The sequence below is a fragment of the Oreochromis aureus genome, linkage group 15 (genome assembly GCF_013358895.1).
Source record: "Oreochromis aureus strain Israel breed Guangdong linkage group 15, ZZ_aureus, whole genome shotgun sequence".
Classification (NCBI taxonomy): domain Eukaryota; kingdom Metazoa; phylum Chordata; class Actinopteri; order Cichliformes; family Cichlidae; genus Oreochromis; species Oreochromis aureus.
The window spans coordinates 11887520-11907346 of record NC_052956.1 but is presented as its reverse complement, the minus strand read 5'-3'; the positions used below and the strand labels follow the sequence as shown (position 1 = coordinate 11907346).

The 19827-nt window shown below is 40.8% G+C and overlaps 1 protein-coding gene across 4 annotated transcripts in view; it reads left to right on the top strand.

Annotated features, from left to right (window-relative positions):
- The first annotated feature begins 1371 nt into the window (after nt 1–1371).
- The window catches only part of utrn (utrophin), a 188549-nt gene continuing 170093 nt past the window's right edge, over nt 1372–19827 (top strand). For 2 of the 4 annotated variants that reach the window (XM_039599113.1, XM_039599112.1), the window contains exon 1: nt 13912–14046. In XM_039599113.1, the coding sequence (XP_039455047.1) occupies nt 13965–14046 (82 nt within the window). In that variant the 5' untranslated portion in view covers nt 13912–13964. Of the gene's footprint in view, nt 1791–3004; nt 3157–13910; nt 14047–19827 lie in introns of those variants that run through there. The other 2 variants (XM_031727646.2, XM_039599114.1) reach the window with 2 other exon arrangements.

Genomic DNA, 19827 nt, shown 5'->3' with positions numbered 1-19827 from the left:
GGATTTGTTTATGGGCTGAAATACTCAACAAAGTGATAAGCGGCCAGGCATGGAATGCAGTTACTCCTTCCAGGAAGTGCATCTTTGGGGTACCTTTCCATTTTTATGCATCTTATACATTCTGTCCCTCTTCCTTTTACATGACCGTACTTACTAACTATTTCACTGAGTCATCATTTCCTTTTTGATAAAGCTTACAGTTAGGGCTGGGTCAGGTGACCTTGAAGCATATCTTAGTTATTCTGTTCTAGACTAAGGCTGCTGGGGTACTTCATGTGATCCATTTGGCATTTCATCTCCAGATTTCTTTTCATTCCCCAGGTGTTTATATACCACTGCTGCAGGCTATTAATTTTTGTCCTGTCTCTTGCATAGTCTCTGTGTTTCACATCTCCTTTTTCTCTTCTCTTTACCCTCACCTCTTAACCAGTATCAGCAGATGACTGAGCCTGGTTCTGCTGGAGGTCTCTTTTCTTGCAAGGGAGTTTTTCCTCCCCACAGTTGCCTAATGCTTGCTTACAGGGGGTTATCTGATTGTTGAGGGTTTTCTCTTTAATACCGCAGGAGTCTTTACCTTACAGTGTAAGGTACAGTGTCTGATTTGGTGGTATATAAATAAAAGTGAATCACTTTGAAATATTTAGTGTTAATAGATGAAACTACCCAAAAAATATAGGTCAAATGAAATGCCCCTCTTAATGCATCAATCGCAATATTATAATATGATATATAATCAAACATTGGTACGGACCGGTTTGTAGAGACAACAAATCTGTAGGTGTCTAAATACAACCATTAATGCAGAGAGTTCAATGAATTAAATGGGTCACATTGCCCACATGCTGCAATAAAACAAATCTCTCTGATCCAGCGTCAGGCTTTAGTCGGTTTGCGTTCCCTTTAGGTGGAAAGGCGTGGAAACTGTCTAAAGCACCGTCCGTTATTTCTCCGGGCTTAGTGTTTCTATTAAAGTTTGTGTTTCCCCGTGAGAGTCATAGGTTTTGTTAGAATTACATCACGTGACGGCCACCGCGCCATGTTTCCATCTCAGACTCAGGAAAACTTTTACAGCCAGAGGGACACGCTACAGAGCAAAATCAAGTCACCCAGAGGGGGCAATGTAGTTCCGATATATGCCTTCAAAATAAGAGCTCGGTTGTTGCAACGAGAGTCGGTAATTACGATTGAGTCGATTATCCGGTGAATATATCATTTTCCATCTATAAAAAGATTATTTAGTTTATTTCCGAAGCCGCAGTAACAATATAACACTGCGAGGAACTGCTTTGGTTCTTTGACTATTTTATTTTGAAAGTCAGCGCTACCGTTTCCGTTGCATTTAGCTTGCTGTTTGCGTCAGTGTATGTAACAGGGAGAAAGAGTGGAGAAAAGCAACAGGAACAAAAGTTGTGGGACCTGAGTGAACAGCTCTGCGGTGCTCACCCGTGAAATGTTGTAACCAGCTCTCCGTTTGCAACAGACAGCTAGCTGTGTGCTTTGGTAGACGACGGTGGCCTCACTTTGCATTGCGTTGCCAAAAGGCGTCTCTTGAAGCTTTTTTGGCACATCGCGGAGACTGGATGCGCTCGGGGACGGTTCTCTTTAGTTAACGTCAGCTAAGTTTTAACGCTAGTTAGTGGGGAAAGACGCCTCGTTTCTCGTAGAAAATGCCTTAGATGAATTAAATCCACGCAGTTTTAATACATTTTACCCTGTTTGTCCATCCGTACTCGACACGTTTTGGATTTGCTCTGAGGGAACACGTCTTCTGACCCTTGGTGACAGCAGAGGTGAGTGATTGGATCCATGAAAACGCCCATGACCTGTAGTGCTCATCACTAAGTAAACCGAGTACAGCTTGGTACATTATTGTGAAGTTCGCTATCGGATTTAATTGTAAAACGAGCCACTGAGAAAGAAAATTTTGAAATAAGATGGTAAAAAAAAATCACAGTAATCTTACAGTGAGTTGGCTGAGGGGTGGTGCAGCACTCCAACCAAAAATTCCCAAACTGCCGCAGTCAAACCTAAGAGATAAAACATTAACTAAAACAAGACTATCATTGATTCACTGTTTAAAAGTCACTTGGTATATTAGGCGTGCTTTAAAGCAGTTAACATGTGCACTTTGGTCCAGTCCACTTTGGGGCAAGCTAGAAAGTTCTGCATCACACTTGTGAGTCAAAGAGATCAGATTAGACTGTAATTTTTTTTTTTTTTTTAATCTTCTCAGTTGTTTTGGTCTGGTTGTCAGCACTACCCCACTTACAAAAAAGGAACTGAAATTAAAGTAAAGATAGCTGCAAGACAGATGAGGCTGACTTTTCCTTGAGTTTACAGTTGTTATTTTTGGGGTCTTGCATCATCCCTCAAGAACTGTAACTCACCAAGCACTGTAAGGGGGGGAAACTGCACATGAAGTCCTTTCATGGTAAAAAAGTAAGCTATTTTGGAAGGGAAAGTGGTTGAGTTTTAATGAAAGGATACCCTGAAGTGAAACAGACCACAGGCATAAGTGAGACAAAAAAAAAGGGGGTCTCAAAAGCTGCAGCATGACTCAGAAATGTAAACTAGGAAATTGAGATGACTAGCTGAAGTATTAACTGGAGCTTTTTTTCTTTTGAGTTTCAAACTGAGACTTGAACAAAAAAAAAATCTCTCCAGTCAGATTTCTTTGTTGTGTTGGATGCTGATTTCAATATCTAGATTGCTCCCATGCCAAGGTTTAAGTCCACATTTTAATTGCCAGTTAAGGAGTTATTTAAAGATAAAGAAGGGCACAGCTTGGCATCCTAAGAAATGGTTTAAAAAGCTTGTTTCCTCCTGAGACATCCTAGGTTGTCATGAGGTACCAGGTCTGAGACACTTGATCTGGCCATTTGTGTTTGGAGATTTTTGTCTTCTACTAAATGTCATATGAAAGCAATACAGAACTAATTTAACAGTAAAATGTTTGTTTTTGGAGGAACTGTGGAGTTTGAGTTTTCATTTTTATTCCTTACAGGTGCAGGAAGAGGGCTGCTGAGAGGCCTGGAAATTGATCACAATTTTACCTAATCTAGCACTGGATTAACTGGGCTGCAATGGCGTCACCCGGAGACGTCGCTGGGGGAGGAGCTAACGAAGAATTCAACGACAAAATCAAATCAAGATCTGGTATGTTTTGATATTTCCGGCCATTGTTTGTGTTGGTATTTTGCGGCTGTCTCCAGTACTCACTGTTCCCTAACGTGAACACATGAAGCAGAGCATGCAAGTCCAAAGGTTGTCAGAGCTTCTTTAACAGAATAAATGGCACGAGGCAACAGTTTGTTGTGCGTGAACATGTGCAGTCACTGTTAGAAAACCGTGACAGAGCCAGAAATCCTGTTGGTGTATGGTTAACCTCAGTTCCCGTGGAAGCAGGGGAAGAGAGACACAACAAACAACACAGGCGTAATGAGGACGGGAGTGGGTTTGCGATCACACCTTTGCAAGGGGAAACAGAAAGTAAGAGGGAAAGTGTCCAGCAGCAGAAGAGGGGGAGGACAAGAATGTAGGGATGGTTTTAGAGAGGGACACACCCACTGATCACGTTCTCTGCAGATCATTCCATTCCGTAGGTTAATATTTCGTAGACACCACCCTCAGAGGGAGAGACGCTTACAAACAAGTTGTTGTTCTAGTTAGAGGAGTGCTTTAGTTGATCTAAATTAAGGTAATTGGAGGACAATGCCCTGATTTTGTGTACCCATCTTGATTTACAGATGGAGTCTATTCCTGGCTCTTTGAACAGTACATTTAGTTAGAACATGGCAAACTGGAAGAACAATATAAGCATAAATCTTCTTATGTTAGAGGAGTCTAGAGTGACACTTTGCATTGTAAGTTTATCATTATACATCCTGCTAAAGAGGTTGTTAAAGGATGTCCCATTTTAAAATCGGTGCCCAGGTCAAATAGGCTGACAAGATACAAAGAAAATTGTATCTTATATCAACACTCTTACACCTGTACGAGTAACTGTTACTATTATTATGACTATTGGCATATGGGGATTGTTTACTTTTAACAAAAACTGACCTTTAAGTTAAACGTCTTGGATGTAAATTGATGTTAAAGCAGCATTTGGCTTAAGGTGCAAAATCATTGCCATGTAACTCATGAGGTTTCCATTTCCACTGATAACTGAAATGGGGATCAAAAATAGGAATGCGTTTATATACATCAGCCAACTATTGTGATCGGCTGATCAACTGTTATTATTCCTAATTAGATTTTTAAAAATAATTTACAGATTTCAATATTTATCTATTGGCAAAGACAGAAGTTTAAAACACACTTCCAGAATCAGTCTGCCAAAGAGTTCAATCTGGCCCAATATATGGCTTTGGAAGACATGGAAATTTCAAAGGAGGAGAGTATAAAGTGTGGCTCTTTGACTTTATTTGGATCAGGTTTACAGGCCTCTTACTGACAATGATATAAAACGTAAGCCTATCATATACTTAAAAATAAGACTTAAAAAAAAGTTTTTCTTTGAATTCACAGATGATTTATTTATTTATTTTTTAATTACAGGATTAAGTTGTTTATTTCTTACAGTGTAGGCTCAATGAGCCGTGTCAGTAGGTTTCTTTGATGTCTTTGTGATTTGGAAAAAGTGAGATGTATTAGTAAAATTGCAGGTTTCTTTTATAAAACATCTCAGGATTAAATGTGTAGTCAAACTGTTTTACACTGACGGTAAGGGGAAAATGTTTTAGGTACTTTTAATAGGTTTATTAGGCAGTAGCCTTACCGGTCTGACCCTCTTAAAATGAAATTGGGCTTTATGTGGCTGTTGATATAAATGAGGTTGACCCCTGTTGTACAAAAAAATTTCAGTATTAAAGTTCCCCCAGCAACAAAAAATGGAATTAATAATATCAAAAAGTGGGTAAACCCCCCCCCCCACTGGCTTTCAATTGTTATTTTAACACACTGATATTGGTAATAGGATAACCCTGCTATAAGTTAGGCTAAAGTGTTACTTGACCTATTTTAGGTCATTGGTAAGTAGGAGCACAGGGACAGCTTCAGCCTTGGAATGTTTCTACTTTAATGTTCCTATAAAATAGAACATATATAAATATATTTAAAGGCCTGTGTTCTGGTTTCCACCATAGCCGGCCCCCCTTCTAACTCCCAATTCCTGCTGTAAACTTGTTAAATACAGTAAAAAGAGACCAGTCCTCATGCCAGCTTTCCTCACCCACCCAGCCTCACAGCACTGGTGGATTCCATGCCAGGAATTCCACTGTGCCGATGGAGTTTGTAATTTATAATGCTTGTCTCCAGACCACAATGCTTTTCTCACAAAGATTCAGGTTTCCCTAGCAACCCTAAAAGTAATGTTTTCTTTTATGGCAACGAGGGGAAAATTTAGCACGTAGCATAGCTGCACAAAAAACACAACTTAGAAAATACGGCCGCTCACATGTATGTCGAGGTAACCTAGGAGCCTCGGCACAAGTGGTTCTTATCTTCTCTTTGACGATGGAAATTTGTGGTGTGTGAGTGTGTGTGTTTGTAGTTGGTGGATAAATATGACAGAAATTAGCTGCTCTGTTTTAGAATTCAGAGAGTATGCGCATGTTTTGAAACCAAGGCAAAGCAGGGAAATGGCTTCAAGCTAAACGCTGATAAAATATCATGTGGTCTACCCCGATCACTATAAAGTCTTCTTTCTTTCACCATATTATAAACTCGTGAGGCTGATTGTTAACAGTGATCCTTAGACACCCACCCAAATCTGGGTTTGTTTCATGTGGTTTCTGTCATCATGAGAAAAAGTCTACACAGAGCTGAAACATGGGGTATTAGAAGAGACTGACAAGCAGGTGAGTGTGTGTGCGTCTGTGTGTGTGTGTGGTGAGCAGGTGGAGGGATGTTTTTGCAGCTGGGAAGACAAGCATTAGCGCACTTGTTAATCTCCATGCCGGCCACCATGTGGGCATGTTTGAAAGGTTGGAGAATTCATAGCCAACAGCAGAGCGTGCGCTCAAACGGTAAACTCTGTTTTTTGTCACCCTTAGTGACTGTCGGAAAGTTAGCGCCAGGCGTCCTGATCTTGCAGAGAGAGTGAGCACGTTCGTTATTTCAGCTGGCTCGTTTTCCATTTGGTGCTTGACTGAGATCGTCACTGCAGTGTAGGTTGGAGCAGGGGTGTGTATGTGTGTTACCAAGTTTCCTATGAACTAGCTATATAGTCACTCCGTTTCACAGACAAATGCACATTAGTGTCTCTGGAGGGGCGAGGGGTAGTGTTCAGTGTGTCAGGTTACTATCCAAGCTTACAGTGGATCAAGGAGGAAAGAAAACAGAGGAAATGGGGTGGAGGTTACAAGTGTGTAAAGCTGACAGAGCAGGTAATGTATCTGCTAGGGATGCACTGATCGAACTTCTTCCATCTTAGAGTAAAATAACTTGAATATACAACAATGAATAGTTTACAGAAAGTGTATTTATTAGTAAAATAATAAATGACAGTGGGATCAAAATAATGAAACATATGATAGCTTGGTAGCACTTCATTTGGCACTGTTGTGTTTTCCCTTCTTGCAGCCCTGGGTTAGATTGTTAAATATCCAGCTGCACCTGAGAGGTGGGAGTGACAGGAGTATAAAAGAACAGCTTCTGCAATCTCTCTCTCACTCGCGCGCACACACACAGAATCCGGGAGGCTGCTTGCCAACACGTGTAGTGTTTTTGTTACATGCCTCTTTTTACAACATATTGCACCTACCTTTACAAGCATCCATGCTGGGCATTTCATCACTGATATGTGCGATTACTCATCTCACGTTTAAGTATTTCTTTGTTAAATAAACTAATTGAACAAGCTAAGCCTTGACTTTTTGTGGCCAATTTTGAGCCAAGTTGGTAACAAACAGGTGCTCGTCTGTAGCTATGAATGCAATTTGGAAGGCAATGGTGCTTTTTCAGTTCCTTAGTGGTTGTTTTTTCATTAGTCAGTAAATTTGGAGGCTGTAAGCCTCTTCTAGCTTCTTCTTCTGATTCTGGATCAGGTGAGTCACTTTTTGTTGATTTTTATGGTGGAGCCATTTTTTCCGGGAGGCTCCAGAGATCGTGCTCTGGGTAACTGATGGCAGCTTTGTCATCAGAGTCACCGTGCTGTGTGTTTAAAACACCCACCACCAAATGCATGAAGACTACGGTCTAGTGTATGTAGTAAGTTTCTTTTGGTTAGGTAGCTAGTAAGGGAAGAGTGTGCCTTACTGCTGGGTGTTTCATACCAGTAATTGTTAACCTAGTGTTGTACAACAATTTTGTATCAATAACTGTTTTTTATTCTATCAGTTATATTCTGTGGTCCAGTCCCAAAAGTGTGTACAGTATATTTTACACTATTTTTGTGTGGACATGGCTTCTGCACGTGAGTTTTTTCAAACTCCCAATGAGCAGGTGTTAACTGCTTACAAAAAAAGAGCAGCGGGAAGTGGCAGAGCATTTTGGCATTGATTGCTCTAGACTCTCCAAAAGGATGAAGTTTTTTCTATTTTAAAAGAAAAGCTTATTGAGAACGGCGTATTGATTGCAGAAGGTGGCTGCGAGAAAATCTTAGTCTTCTGAACAAACGCTTAAGGTAATTCCATCTGCATTAACTTTTGAACAGCAGAAAGAGATGTTAATGTTGCAGCATCAACACACTTTGGAGTGTGAAGAAAAGAGAGGCAAAAGAGCAGGAAGTGGAATTGGAAAAGGTTAAGATTACATGTTTGTCTGCATGAAGCTGATTTCCCGAAGGTTATAGAGAAAAGTTTAGAGTTTCCTGGAAACAAGAGAGCCTAACTTATATGGCATTTGTTCGGGAGCTAACAACCTTGTTTAAAAAAATAAGCTCATATTTTTATGTTAACATGTTAATTTTATTTATGTTAATGTAATTATACTAGTGCAAAGTAATGTATTTGCATTGTACCATCTCAGTTCAGTGTGAAAGTCATTAGAAGACTGGATACTAGGATCAGGCTCAGTCATTGCAGAGGAGCCTACCTTGTGGTAATGCTATTCTTTTTCCATAATGTAAAGATGTATGGCTTAAACACATGGCTTAATTTGTAGAACTGGAATTTAACTCGAAACTCCAGTTCTACAAATTCATCCTGGTTCCTTCTACTTAAAATCTCACTTGATTCTGCTGCAGTCTTTACCCTCCCCTCCCCAACACAGCCGAGTTTCTCACAGACAAAAACACCCAGTGGAGGAAGATGAAATGGCATCTCTTGCATCTCTGCAGATGTGGTCATATTACACTCAGATTTAAAAATCAATCCAGCAGTAGTCAGAAATATCCTCCTCTTGTTTGTTCTCCTTAGATGACGATCATGATGGATCTCTTAGCTGCTGTCCACATAAACACACACACACTCTAACTTCAAAGTACAGAGAAGTTTGAGTATCAACTTGTGCATGCCTGGAAACATCTGCGTTGCAAGTTTTGGTTATGTGTTGAGGTACGATGTGAAACCTAGTGCTTCACAGATTGAATTTATCACAAATCTCAGCACATTGACAACATAAATTTAACATATCAATGGGGAAATTGGCTAAAAGTCGCCTTGATTGGCGAGCTGTCATCCTTAACTTTGACCGTTGTGGATGTCTGACGCCATTGTCCTTCTGCACAACCCTGTTGCTGCCATTCAGCTAGGATAGGCTCGAGTCCGCTCACCAGCTGAAGATGAGTAAGCAGTTAAAAACATGAATGAATGCATGCTTGTGTAATTTACAGGATGTTTCTCCTTTCCCTGTTCTCACTGTGATTGCACCTCCTCAAATGTAGGGAGCAAACAGGTCAGGCTTCTGATTGCTCTTAACACTTTCCAACAGTTTTGTCTTTTCTTGGATTAGCATGATGTCAATAAGAGGGGCTATTGTTAATCCCAGGCACACAGCTCTGGCTATGAGCGCACACATCTTCTGTTTATGATGGACAACCAATCAGGAGAAAGGTTGGCTATGTTTTACACAGCATGAACCGAGAGGCTGAAATTGTAAATAAGGATTATGTTAAATGATGCATCATGCAAAACTACTGTAGCAAAGTCCAAGAATAAACACGTAAATCTGGAATTTAGGGTAATAAGTCCCCTATAATTAAAAAAATAAAAAATAAATCACTAGCTGCTGCCCTGCATCTGACCTGTAGGCTGTACTGTATATGGTAAAGTGCTAATTTTGTGGTTTGCCACATTGCACATCAGTTCTGAATGGGATAAGAGGATGGTTAGACAGACTACTTGACACAGTTACAGCTGGATTACCTTATAACCGCTAAAGTCCTGCTTGTACATCCTGTCTGTGCGTGTGCTTTTCTTCTTTCCATTCCTGAGTGCATATTATATATTATATAAAGGTCATATATCACTCACAGGGTTAGTGGCTGTTGTTTTAACATCACACGGTAATGAGGTGAGAAACAATCACCCGATCCTTATTTGTCACTTGAGAGCTCGGTGGAGGAGCCTGCTCTAAACCTGAGTCAGTACCTGACCTGGCCTTGTTGTTCTCTATTGTTTCTGCTCTTTGTTCTGCTCTCCACTCATCAGTATTGATTTCGTATGAACCATAACAGTATCTGCATAACTCCCAGACAATATACTTTAAGAACTGGTGGGTGCCTTGAAATGTTGTGTAGTGTAGTGTTTTGAAATTAGCTGACAAAGTCTATCCTACTTGGTTCCCACACTTTGTTTTTGTGTGTGCTTTGTGCAATATGTTTCACATGAAAGATATGAGGAAAAAGTAGTTGGTTGACTGGTTGAAATGGGAAGCTTAACCATCAGCTTTAGATGCGCGATGAGCCACAGACTGGATCATCTGCTTACCTTTGGGTGTGACACAATGTAAGACATATTTGTGTTTTCAACAAGAGCATGTGAATGTCACCAAATGGGTGGTGTAGAGGGTGTGATTTGTCACCATACTCGCTCAGCTACATGTCACAGATCCTTAATTCAGGCCTTGGCTTCTTGGAGCTGGGTGTACTCAGTGTTTCAGCTGTTCTGTGCGTGCCTGTGTGTTCAGAAGTAACTGGGTGAAACATTGAGACTATCTGGAGTTGTTATTAAACTCATTTGTTATTGTTTCATAGCCTTGCTGAGACTTTAAAAACAGATTTTCAAACTGTCAGTGAATGCAATGATATACATGCAAAATGCTTATAATGGGTGTGTGTTTGCATGTGTGGGTAGCATGGAATACAAATCAAAACAAAGAGGCTTTCACTGTGTGCCGCCTCTTGATGCAACGTAATGACCTGAATTGTTTCTTTGCCTCTGCTTTTTTGGAGCCTCCCAGGCCTGTTTGGGTCAGTGGGAGGTTTCATGAGTTTATTCCACTTTGAGAAAGAAGTTTCCACAGGGAACACGCAGCTGGATGTATCTTCACTGTATATGGGCACACAAGTCTCTCTGTGTTTGTGTTAATGTCTTTGATTGCAGCTTAATCTGGCTGCTTGGGAAATGGGAGGAAACTTAACTTTGCAAAGTCCTGGCTGGAAATGTGGGAATGAAGGCCTGGGCCAAAGCATCTCCCCTGGGTGTGGTTGTGTGTGGGACTCTGCCTCTTTGGTGCATGTGCATGAGCAGCATTGAGACACCCCGCCCAGGCAAGATGACAAGCTCTTCAAGACCACACTGGGAATGGCAGAAAATCATCAGTCTTAAATGTTCCTACAGTTGTTAAACACTCACAGACCACTTTTTTCCCCTCCTGTGGATCTCTTATTTTCCACTGCAGGCACTTCCCATTTCATTCCTCCTTTCTTACCCCTTGTCCTAAGCTCATTACAGCTACAATCTATGTTGCATATTCTACGTTCTGACCTATCGCATGACAGGATTTACTAAAACAAAACAGATAAACAACTTAAAGGGACTGACTCCTACTTTCTTGCTACAGTACTAAATATTTTTGTTGTTTGGTGCATAAAATGATATAAATTTATTTAGTTATCATGCTAAAAATGTTGTGGCATGGTTATTTAGCAACAAGCATAGATCCATAACAACCTACTTTGTTTTTCCAGCGTTGCATAGAGAGGCTCAATAGAGATGGAAAGGACTGACTAGAAGTGATATATCTACTAATGAAGCGATGAAGTTCTAGGATTTAAACAAAGGAATCTACTTGAGTGGATTTAAGTGAAGGTCCAACATGTTTTAAAAGGTTTGGATTTTGTGCTTATTCAATTTTAACTTGGTGTCTGATGTGCGATGTTGTGTTGAGATATAACAATCACATAGACATAATTGTTAAAGAAGAACCTGTTTGTGGTTAAAAGAGAGAGAAAAAGCCAGAGAAGGCCAAAACATGTTGAGGGCAGATTACGCCATGTGACAGGAGAGGCTCACAAACTTGAAATCAATGTGGAATATCAGGAAGGGAGGCTGGAGGGAACAAACACAAAGTTAATTGCACCATTTCATCACCTAACTCCTGCAGCACATCAACATCAAAGAGTGACAGCAGAGTCTGAAGTTTTCTTTTTGGGGATTTTCTGTCAGCGGAGAATGGCTGTTGGTTGAGCTTATTTTGTGATCTGTCTGAACTGCATGCTCAATGATTGTATAGTTTCAGAATCCAGTTTGACAAGGCAGTTAGTTAACATGGAACTTCTCACCCACAATCAAGTAGTCTCAGTCTGTCTGTGTCTGACCCACGTGTACAGACATTTTGGAGACAAGCGAACCTTGCAAAACATTGTTGGGTTGGTGAACTGATGCCAGATGATGGAAAATTAACAAGGATAAATAAGGAATGATTATAACATACCTCGACTTCTACCCTTCTTTCATTTCTCTTTACACAGTAAAGTACTTGTACTTCTGCTTTATGGTAAACATTTAAATCAGTGTTGTTGTTCTTGCCAGTGAGTCACAACACTATGGATATAAGCTAAATTGAATCTCAAAATAAAATCCAATCAGCATTTTGCTGTCTTCCTGTGATTATCTACCCCCGGAGTGCAGAGCGGAGGGCTGCACTGTATGCTGGTGACACTGTAGGCTGCAGCAGCTGAAATGCAGGATAACGCCAGAATGTGGCAGGTGGCTGGATTAATGCACAGCTGGGTTACCGTTTCATGATATTAAGCATGAATATGTTTTTTCACCTCAATGTCACGTCCATGAAATCCTCCAAAACTGTGTGTGAAACACCAAATATGATGTTCATATTGATTTATGCTTTGTGTGCATTCTTCTGAGATCATTTGAGAAGGTTGTGCATCTATTAGTGTGATTACTGTAGACGTAAAAATACTGGGGTGACAGTCGTGCATTACGCTGCAGGGCGACTGCACTGTCCCTGCCAGAGGGCGATGTGAGAAGATGAATTGCTGATGGGCGGTCTCATGTCTGTGCACAAAGATTCATAAGGTCCTTTGTATTATTCATAATTGAAAGTAGGAGTTCCAGTGTTAGCTATGATGCTGAGCCAGGGAACACTGCATGTACGCATGTTTTGCATATCTAACTTTATATCTCACTTGCCATTTTCGACCTTTATGTTCACATCCACATTTAGACTTAATATATGGCTAGAGTTAATTATATTAAGTTTTATAAGTAATTTTCTGTCTAATAATTACTGAAGCTCAAATACCAGACATCCAGGAAACAATCAACTTTGATTGTCATGTAAACTTAGGACTGTTTGTGGTGACACATGGAATGAAAGGGTTTCATTCATTTCTTTCAGTCTCTAGTCAGAAGTGGTATTTGGATATAAAGCGTGAGAGAGATGTTTATGTGTGCATATTTAAGGGGGAGAAAAAAAAAGCACTTTTGCATGGCTTTAGTGAAGCAGCTTGACGATGCTCTGGGGACGGTGTGTGAGGATGGACTGACAGGGGGAGGACGCCTGTCTCTGACTGACGCACCCTAGTGGAAAGTTCCTTTTGGTGTCTGCTTCCTTCACTCACTGCCAAAGCCAGCCTGACCCGAACCATTTCATTCCTCTGAGTTGTGACCAGACCAGCTGCCGCAGCTCTCTGTGGAGGGAAGTGGATTTAATTCAGTCAGACTCTGGAAGCTGGTCACCAAGCTGGCATCGCCTCTTCTACTTCCTCTTTGTTAAGGAAAGGAAAGCAAAAAACAAAACACAGGAAAATATACTTTCTCTTTTGCCCTCACCCTCTGCCCTCCCTCTCATTTCTCTCTCTCTTACTCTTTTTTTTTTTTTTCACTCTCTCTGTGTGGGAATAGAGCTGTTTGTTCAGTTGGCCCTCATTGACTAAATATATCAATGGGCAAATGGACTCTGGCTTTTTCCCTGTTCCCTGCTCCACTGCCCCGGCTGAGACCTTCAGTGAATGTCAGGACCCACGTCTCAGTTTTAACTCAGTCTACTGTAACAGTTCTGTTTTTCTGAGAGTCAGGGACACTGATTGCTTCACTTTGATGCAAACCAAAGGCAAAAGAGGTGGCTGTCCTAAGCCTAAACCGCACTGCTAAGGCATGCTCATTCTGGGTCATGGTTATTTGAATTTGGGCTGTTGTTTCCAGCAGTAGTGTGTTTGCAGGGGAGAATCAACCGATTTCACAAAGTGTACAACACACACACACACCCCACCCCTCTCTAACCTTTCACTTACCTATTTATTATTTAATTAACGATCAGTTTTTCTCACTCGTGGTTTTTTTCTCAGCCTTGTGTGTGCGAACGTTTGCGTGTCGTGACAGAGTGCCTGACCCGGCACCCCACCTAAACCCACCCAGCGTCATCGATGAATGCTGTCACACCTCCACTTCCTCTTTCTTTTTTTCTTGTTCTCTCACTCTCTCACTCACTCACTCTCCCACCACCCACCATCAACGCTGCTGCCACTACCTTGTCTTCCTGTTCCGGATTACTTGTTTTCCTTTTTCTTTCTCTCTATTGTGTGTATATATATTTGTAAGGTCTGTATTGCTGTCATGAATTTGGGTAAATGGATGTCGTGGAGAAAGCGTAACTTCTTCAGAAGAAAGGGAAAGCATGAAAGTACCCTCGATTTAGGTAAGCTTGTCTTGATTAACCTAAAAAGCAGACTAAACACACCAGCATTGATTCTCTTTTTCATACCCGAAGGAGCGTAATTGTGAACGTTACCCATAACTTTGATCAATTGATCGATTCTTTTTCTTTTCCTCCTTGTGATTTTTAGGCAACTTATCTCTTTCTGTCATATTTTAGTCGTGGTGTGCATACTTTTTATTTGTGTGAATGAGATAGTTGAGCATCCCTGGGTTTTATGGCTCCTTATCTAGCCAGTCAACCATCACACAGCAGAAGACTGCTGATCAGCAGTCGTGTTGTGATTTATCTGCACAATGAAAGAGAGAGTGATGTCTCATTACGTCACATCCAAAATACACTCATACTCTACTGAAAAAGTAACTACACGAAGCTCTGCAAATTGCACTACAGAGCTTGGACCACCTCTTGATAAGGCTGGAGTAAAGACTGCCAACATTTACACATAATTGAGTTAAGCGTTTACATTTCTTTCACTCCAGCTCCTCTGTGTTGTGTTAAAGTTGGTTGTGAATTCCTTTCCAACCTTAGTTAGAGTTGTGTAGACTTCCAGCAAATGCAGATAGGAAAGTTAACGCCTCTGCCCCACCGCATCGCCTACTCCATAATCCTGTGTTGCATCTATGTTTGTGTGCCAATCCTTGTCTGACATGCCGATTTTTGCCTTTGTTTTCCCCAAACTTGCATTCTGTCCCGTCGCATGCTGGAATGATGCCGAACAGCGTTTATCTGTGTTCGCCCCCTATCACACGATGCATCATGACTCCCCACTCTTGGCTTGCCCTGTCCTGTTTCGCTCTGCTCCAACCACTTTCCCTTTCCCTGACAGCGTCCCTGCTTCCCTCCCCTCTCCTTTTTCTCTCTGTTGCTGCATTCTTGGGATCTGTTCTTCCCTCTGTGGTCAAGGAGTGACAGACGCATAGGGGAGACAAGAAGAGGGAGGCAGGAATATCGAATTCTTCTTTGCACAGATACTCTTGGACTATCTCTTCCGGCTCTTTACTTGACTTCTGCTGGTTCTTATGTTGAGCGTTGCGGCGGCCTCTGGTAAAAGATGGCTCAGCATGGACTGAGTCTTAGAGGTAGGAACTTTTGACAGGTGTGCGCGCTTGCAGCTAGGTGTGTCGCAGGTGTGGTGGACCTTGGTTTTAAATCGTGCATATTTTTAGTGCTCTTGCAATCTGATCAAGGTGTAGGCAAGATATGGGGTGGCTGGATTAAAAGGAGAGTGTGCCATGAAACGAGAGATTTTGTTTTCTCAAGCAAATTGTCTTTTTTCTGTTTTTCTTCTCTCATGCACTTTGTTAAATGCACCAAAGATACTGGTGGGGTTTACCAAAGGTTAGTTTTTGGACATTTCTTTTTATTTCTACTGAAAAACTGAACATATCTCTTGCACAAGCATACAAAAATACAAGCTATATTTGGACTGTTGTAAATTGGGCATATGGAGTTAAAACCAGTTTGAGGTCCTTCACATTCCTTCACTGCATTTATTATATTTTTATCTTTCTCTCACTTTTACAAGCAGCACAGGCGATTTACACTGCTCTTGTTAAATCTCTGCCGTGTGTGGGGTGATCCGGCTTGTTGAACAAAATTCGCCACCCTGGCCTGACTTCCCCAAAGCCCCGTGCCCTCTCACCTCACTGTTTCTGCTCAGCCCTAATTACACGCACCTCTGCAGACCACGGGGGTGTTTTGAAGAATGTAAGTGGGGATATGGGTTAATCCATTTGGACGTTATGAGTGTTTTCCTTACAAATTCCCAGATCTTGGCAAGAGTAGAGTGTCAACAAAGCTGTACGGGCTGGGGCAAGCTTAGACAAGTGACCAGTGGGGTGGGGGGGGGAATGCATAGGAAATTATAGGAATTCTATTCATTCCTCTAAACCTACAGATTCAAAGTAATACACGTCTGCCAGCAAATTTGAGTCAGACTGAGCGGTATCCTTGTATGAGTGTGATTGTTGTAGGATTGTGTGTATTTCCTGTATACGGATTAGTGCCTTTCATTCAACCGTGGGTGGTGCTCTCCTGACAGGACAGTCCGTAGCCAAGGCTCCTTCCAAGCAGCCATCAAGGTGAAGTTCAGCATGTGATGCTTTTTTTGTGAGCTGTATAGCAGCCAAGCCAAGAGCTCAGTTTAATGCTTCACCAATGACCTGAGAAAGGCACGCATTCAGTCTCATTATTTTTGGTGTAGCCACACTCATGCTAGTTGTTGTTGTTTTTTTTTTTTTTTTCTTTCATTTACCCTTCCAGACACTTCAGCTAATGCAGGAGCTGTATTGTTGGCGTGTTAGCCGTGCTCATTCATCGGTCGAACATGCATTTTAAGCCGTTCGCTGAAACGGCGAACTGGGAAAACCTTGGGCTAAGATTTTAGCTGCTGGGTATGAATTAGTTAGAGGTAACAGCTGCTCACTGGTGTGGCAAACTTTGTAAATATCTCTGTTTGGAAAAGCTCCGAGCTCCCGTGTGTTTACTGTGTGGTGCTGTCGTGGAAACCCTGATGGTTTGTTTGATTTCTCACCTCAGTGCTTTCCACATAGTTTTCCCCGTTTTCTCTACTTTGTGGTCACAGGCTCTCTCCACCTGTGAGAGCGAGGGGGAGACCGGGGCTGTATATTTTATGTGTCTGCTCTTGTGTTCCCAGCTGGCTGCTTTGAGGAACATGTGTGCTTCTGTTAGTTTTTTTTTTTTTTCGTCTTTTTTGCTCCTTGAATATTTATGTTATGCTATGTTTTTCAGGTGTGTTTGTGATTCTTTTTCTCAGGTTTGTCAGCACTGTTTAAACTTTAATTAATGTGCTGTTATCCAGCAGTTAGGGAAATGATTGCAGTTTGGCAGCTTGATGGATCTTGGCCAAATTTCAGGAAAAATAAACTTGTGTTATCACACCAGGTTCAAAGAGTGAACTGATTAGAATTTGTGCATCAAAGGTCACTGACTTCATGAAACATGCTTTGAACATAACTCAAGAATTCCTACTGTAATTGTAACAAAGTTGTTACTCTGGAGAGAAATAGTGAACTGTAAAGTGGGTTTGACTTTTTTAGAATTTATCACCTTGGTTTTAGTCATTCTGCAAACAGGATGAAACACAACACTTTGGTCTTAAGCTGTGGTGTGGGTGCACACCCATGCATACCATGTGTTGAGAGTATGAGTTGGATCACTCTGCTGAACTCGAGATTACTCCTCCTGATGTAATCATTACTTCCTTTTTTGACTCCTGGCAACCCCCCCCAAAACAGTCACTTGTTTCTCAATACTATATAACAGTATTGTCTGTGCAAAGCATATACAGACTAAGACTGATGTGTTTATGTATGACTCAGTTATCTGACATATATTGACTGTTTGGCAGGGCTGGAATATTTTTCTCCGTGAAGGAATGTGCATGTAATTCTTGCTTCACTGTGCTTGTGCTGTATATTTACTTCTCCTCATTTGGTTGATAGAATGTGTCAAAGCAGATTGCATGAATAAGTGAAGTGAAAGTTTCCAAACTGATTAGACGAGGACCTGATAAAAGATACTGAAACAAGAAATACTTGTGTCATATTAATGAACAATGACAAAAATGTTAAAAATAAGCTAATCGGTTTCCATTTTAGAAATTTTAGTGTTTTAATAGTTTTAAAACTATATTTGGATGCGAAATTTAAAAAAGTAGTTTTTAAGCGCAAACATAAGTGCATTAAAAAAAAAGTAATCGTGATAGCATATAAAACGATGTTTAAATAGAACCTAAAATGAGGCTTTGCGCTGTCTTCTTGGAAGGCTTTCCTACATTAGCAGGAAGCATTGGTGTGTTTATGTGCATATTGAAGTGTGTAAGCCAGGGGTGCCCAATCCTAGTCCTCGAGAGCTACTGTCCTGCAGCTTTTAGATTCATCCTTGTTCCAACACACCTGAATCAAATGAATGTCTTGTTATCAGGCCTTTGCCAAACTTGATGGCATGCTGAAGAGGTCATCAAACCATTTGATTCAGCTGTGTTGGAGTAGGGATGCATCTAAAAGCTGCAGGACAGTAGCTCTCGAGGACTAGGATTGGGCACCCCTGGTGTAAGCCTTTAAAGGTGCATGTGGCGGACCATATCAGCATTCTCTGAGCTTTGCTTTAATGCGAAATTTCCTGCTGCAGAAATGCACGTTCTGATGGTGTAGATGTTAATAATTAATGTTAATAATAAATCAGTGCCTCAGGTAAGTGGCTCAGAGTTTTACTGGCCTGCAATAAAATATTATAATTTAATATCATAACAATTTATTTATATATTTCTTTAATCTAAATCTGATAAATAATGTTACTAAAGCTTTCAGGTAAATAGGGTCTAGTATACCCCATGCCCCTCTTTTAGACTCACCCCTGCTTGCTGCAGGTATCACTGCAATAGAAAGTGGAACGGCTGCTGTCAGCTTTTAGCAAGCTGCGTGATTTAAACACGATATTTGACTAGGTTACCAGTTCATCTGCCCACATGCGCTTCTATTTTAAACTTCTGCGGCTTTTTGTACATTTTTCAGTGTAAAACCAACAGCGGTTGATGGGAGCAGCTACAATGTTTGTTTTTCCTTCACATTGGAGCTTGCTGAACAGGTGGTTTAATTTGATTAAGGACGCTCACTAGCTTTTTCCCATTAAACTTTTTATGGTGATTACAGTGACAAGCGCTGCTGTTTTGGACACTAGAAGAAATGTTTATTCGCTCCACCTGAGCTCACAGTCGTGAAAACAGCTCGGCCTCTTTGCTTTTTGCTGTGTGTGTAGACATGCTAAACTAGCCATGCTAAACTACTTAGAGACAGCTGAGCGCTGCAGAGTCATGGGTTTATGAAGCATCGAAGCAAAAATATTTGCATTGTGGTTTTTTCATTAGTTATTCAATTCACTCATGAATCTTTGCAGCCCTAGTAAAAGCTTGATTCATTGATGGATAAAAGGGTCGGTTACTCACTGACAACAAGACAAAGTGCAAAAGAACTTAACTGATGTGTTAAGCAGATTATTTAAAGTGTAGCGAAAAGTCAGTATTGTATATTTATTCTATTTATTCTATGTCTAGCATGTCTATTCTATGCTATTCTTGGTGTATTGTCAATAAAAAGCACCATGTGTAGACCATAAGTCTTTAATGTTTATGCCTCCATCAATGAAACACTCAGGTTTCTAATACACCCAATCAAAAGCATCTTTTTAATTCAGCTCCTTAACAGATGCAAGAATTTGTGCTGAATTATTTTTGCCAGTGCTCGTCATATTGGCTGTTCGTATCACATCAACTTACAATGAAGTGAAGCTTAAACTTGAAGCGTCCCAACTGATTAGAGCAAACACTTATGGCTCTGGCCCATTTACGTCGAAGTTATATTTTAATTAAACAAAATAAAAATACAATTTTAAATGACCTAAACAAGATGTCATTGCAAGACTTATTGCACAGACTGTACATTACAACACACTGAGTGTGCACGTGTGCTTCGGGGAGACTAGAAGAGTGTAAAAGGAATACTTGTGTCCACAATCAAGCATATTACCTGCCTTACACAAATAGGACTGTAGCTGAATTGTGTATGTGATGCAGTGACTAGCTACAAATTAGAAAACTGGCATCGGTGTGCATGTGTAATGTAAAGCTGTACACTTGTTGCATACTCCCCTTTTTTATTAAATCACTTTTTCTTGTGTTGCTCATACAAACACACTCTTGAACACACTTTCTCACACATGCAGCCTGCTGCCTACTTTGAT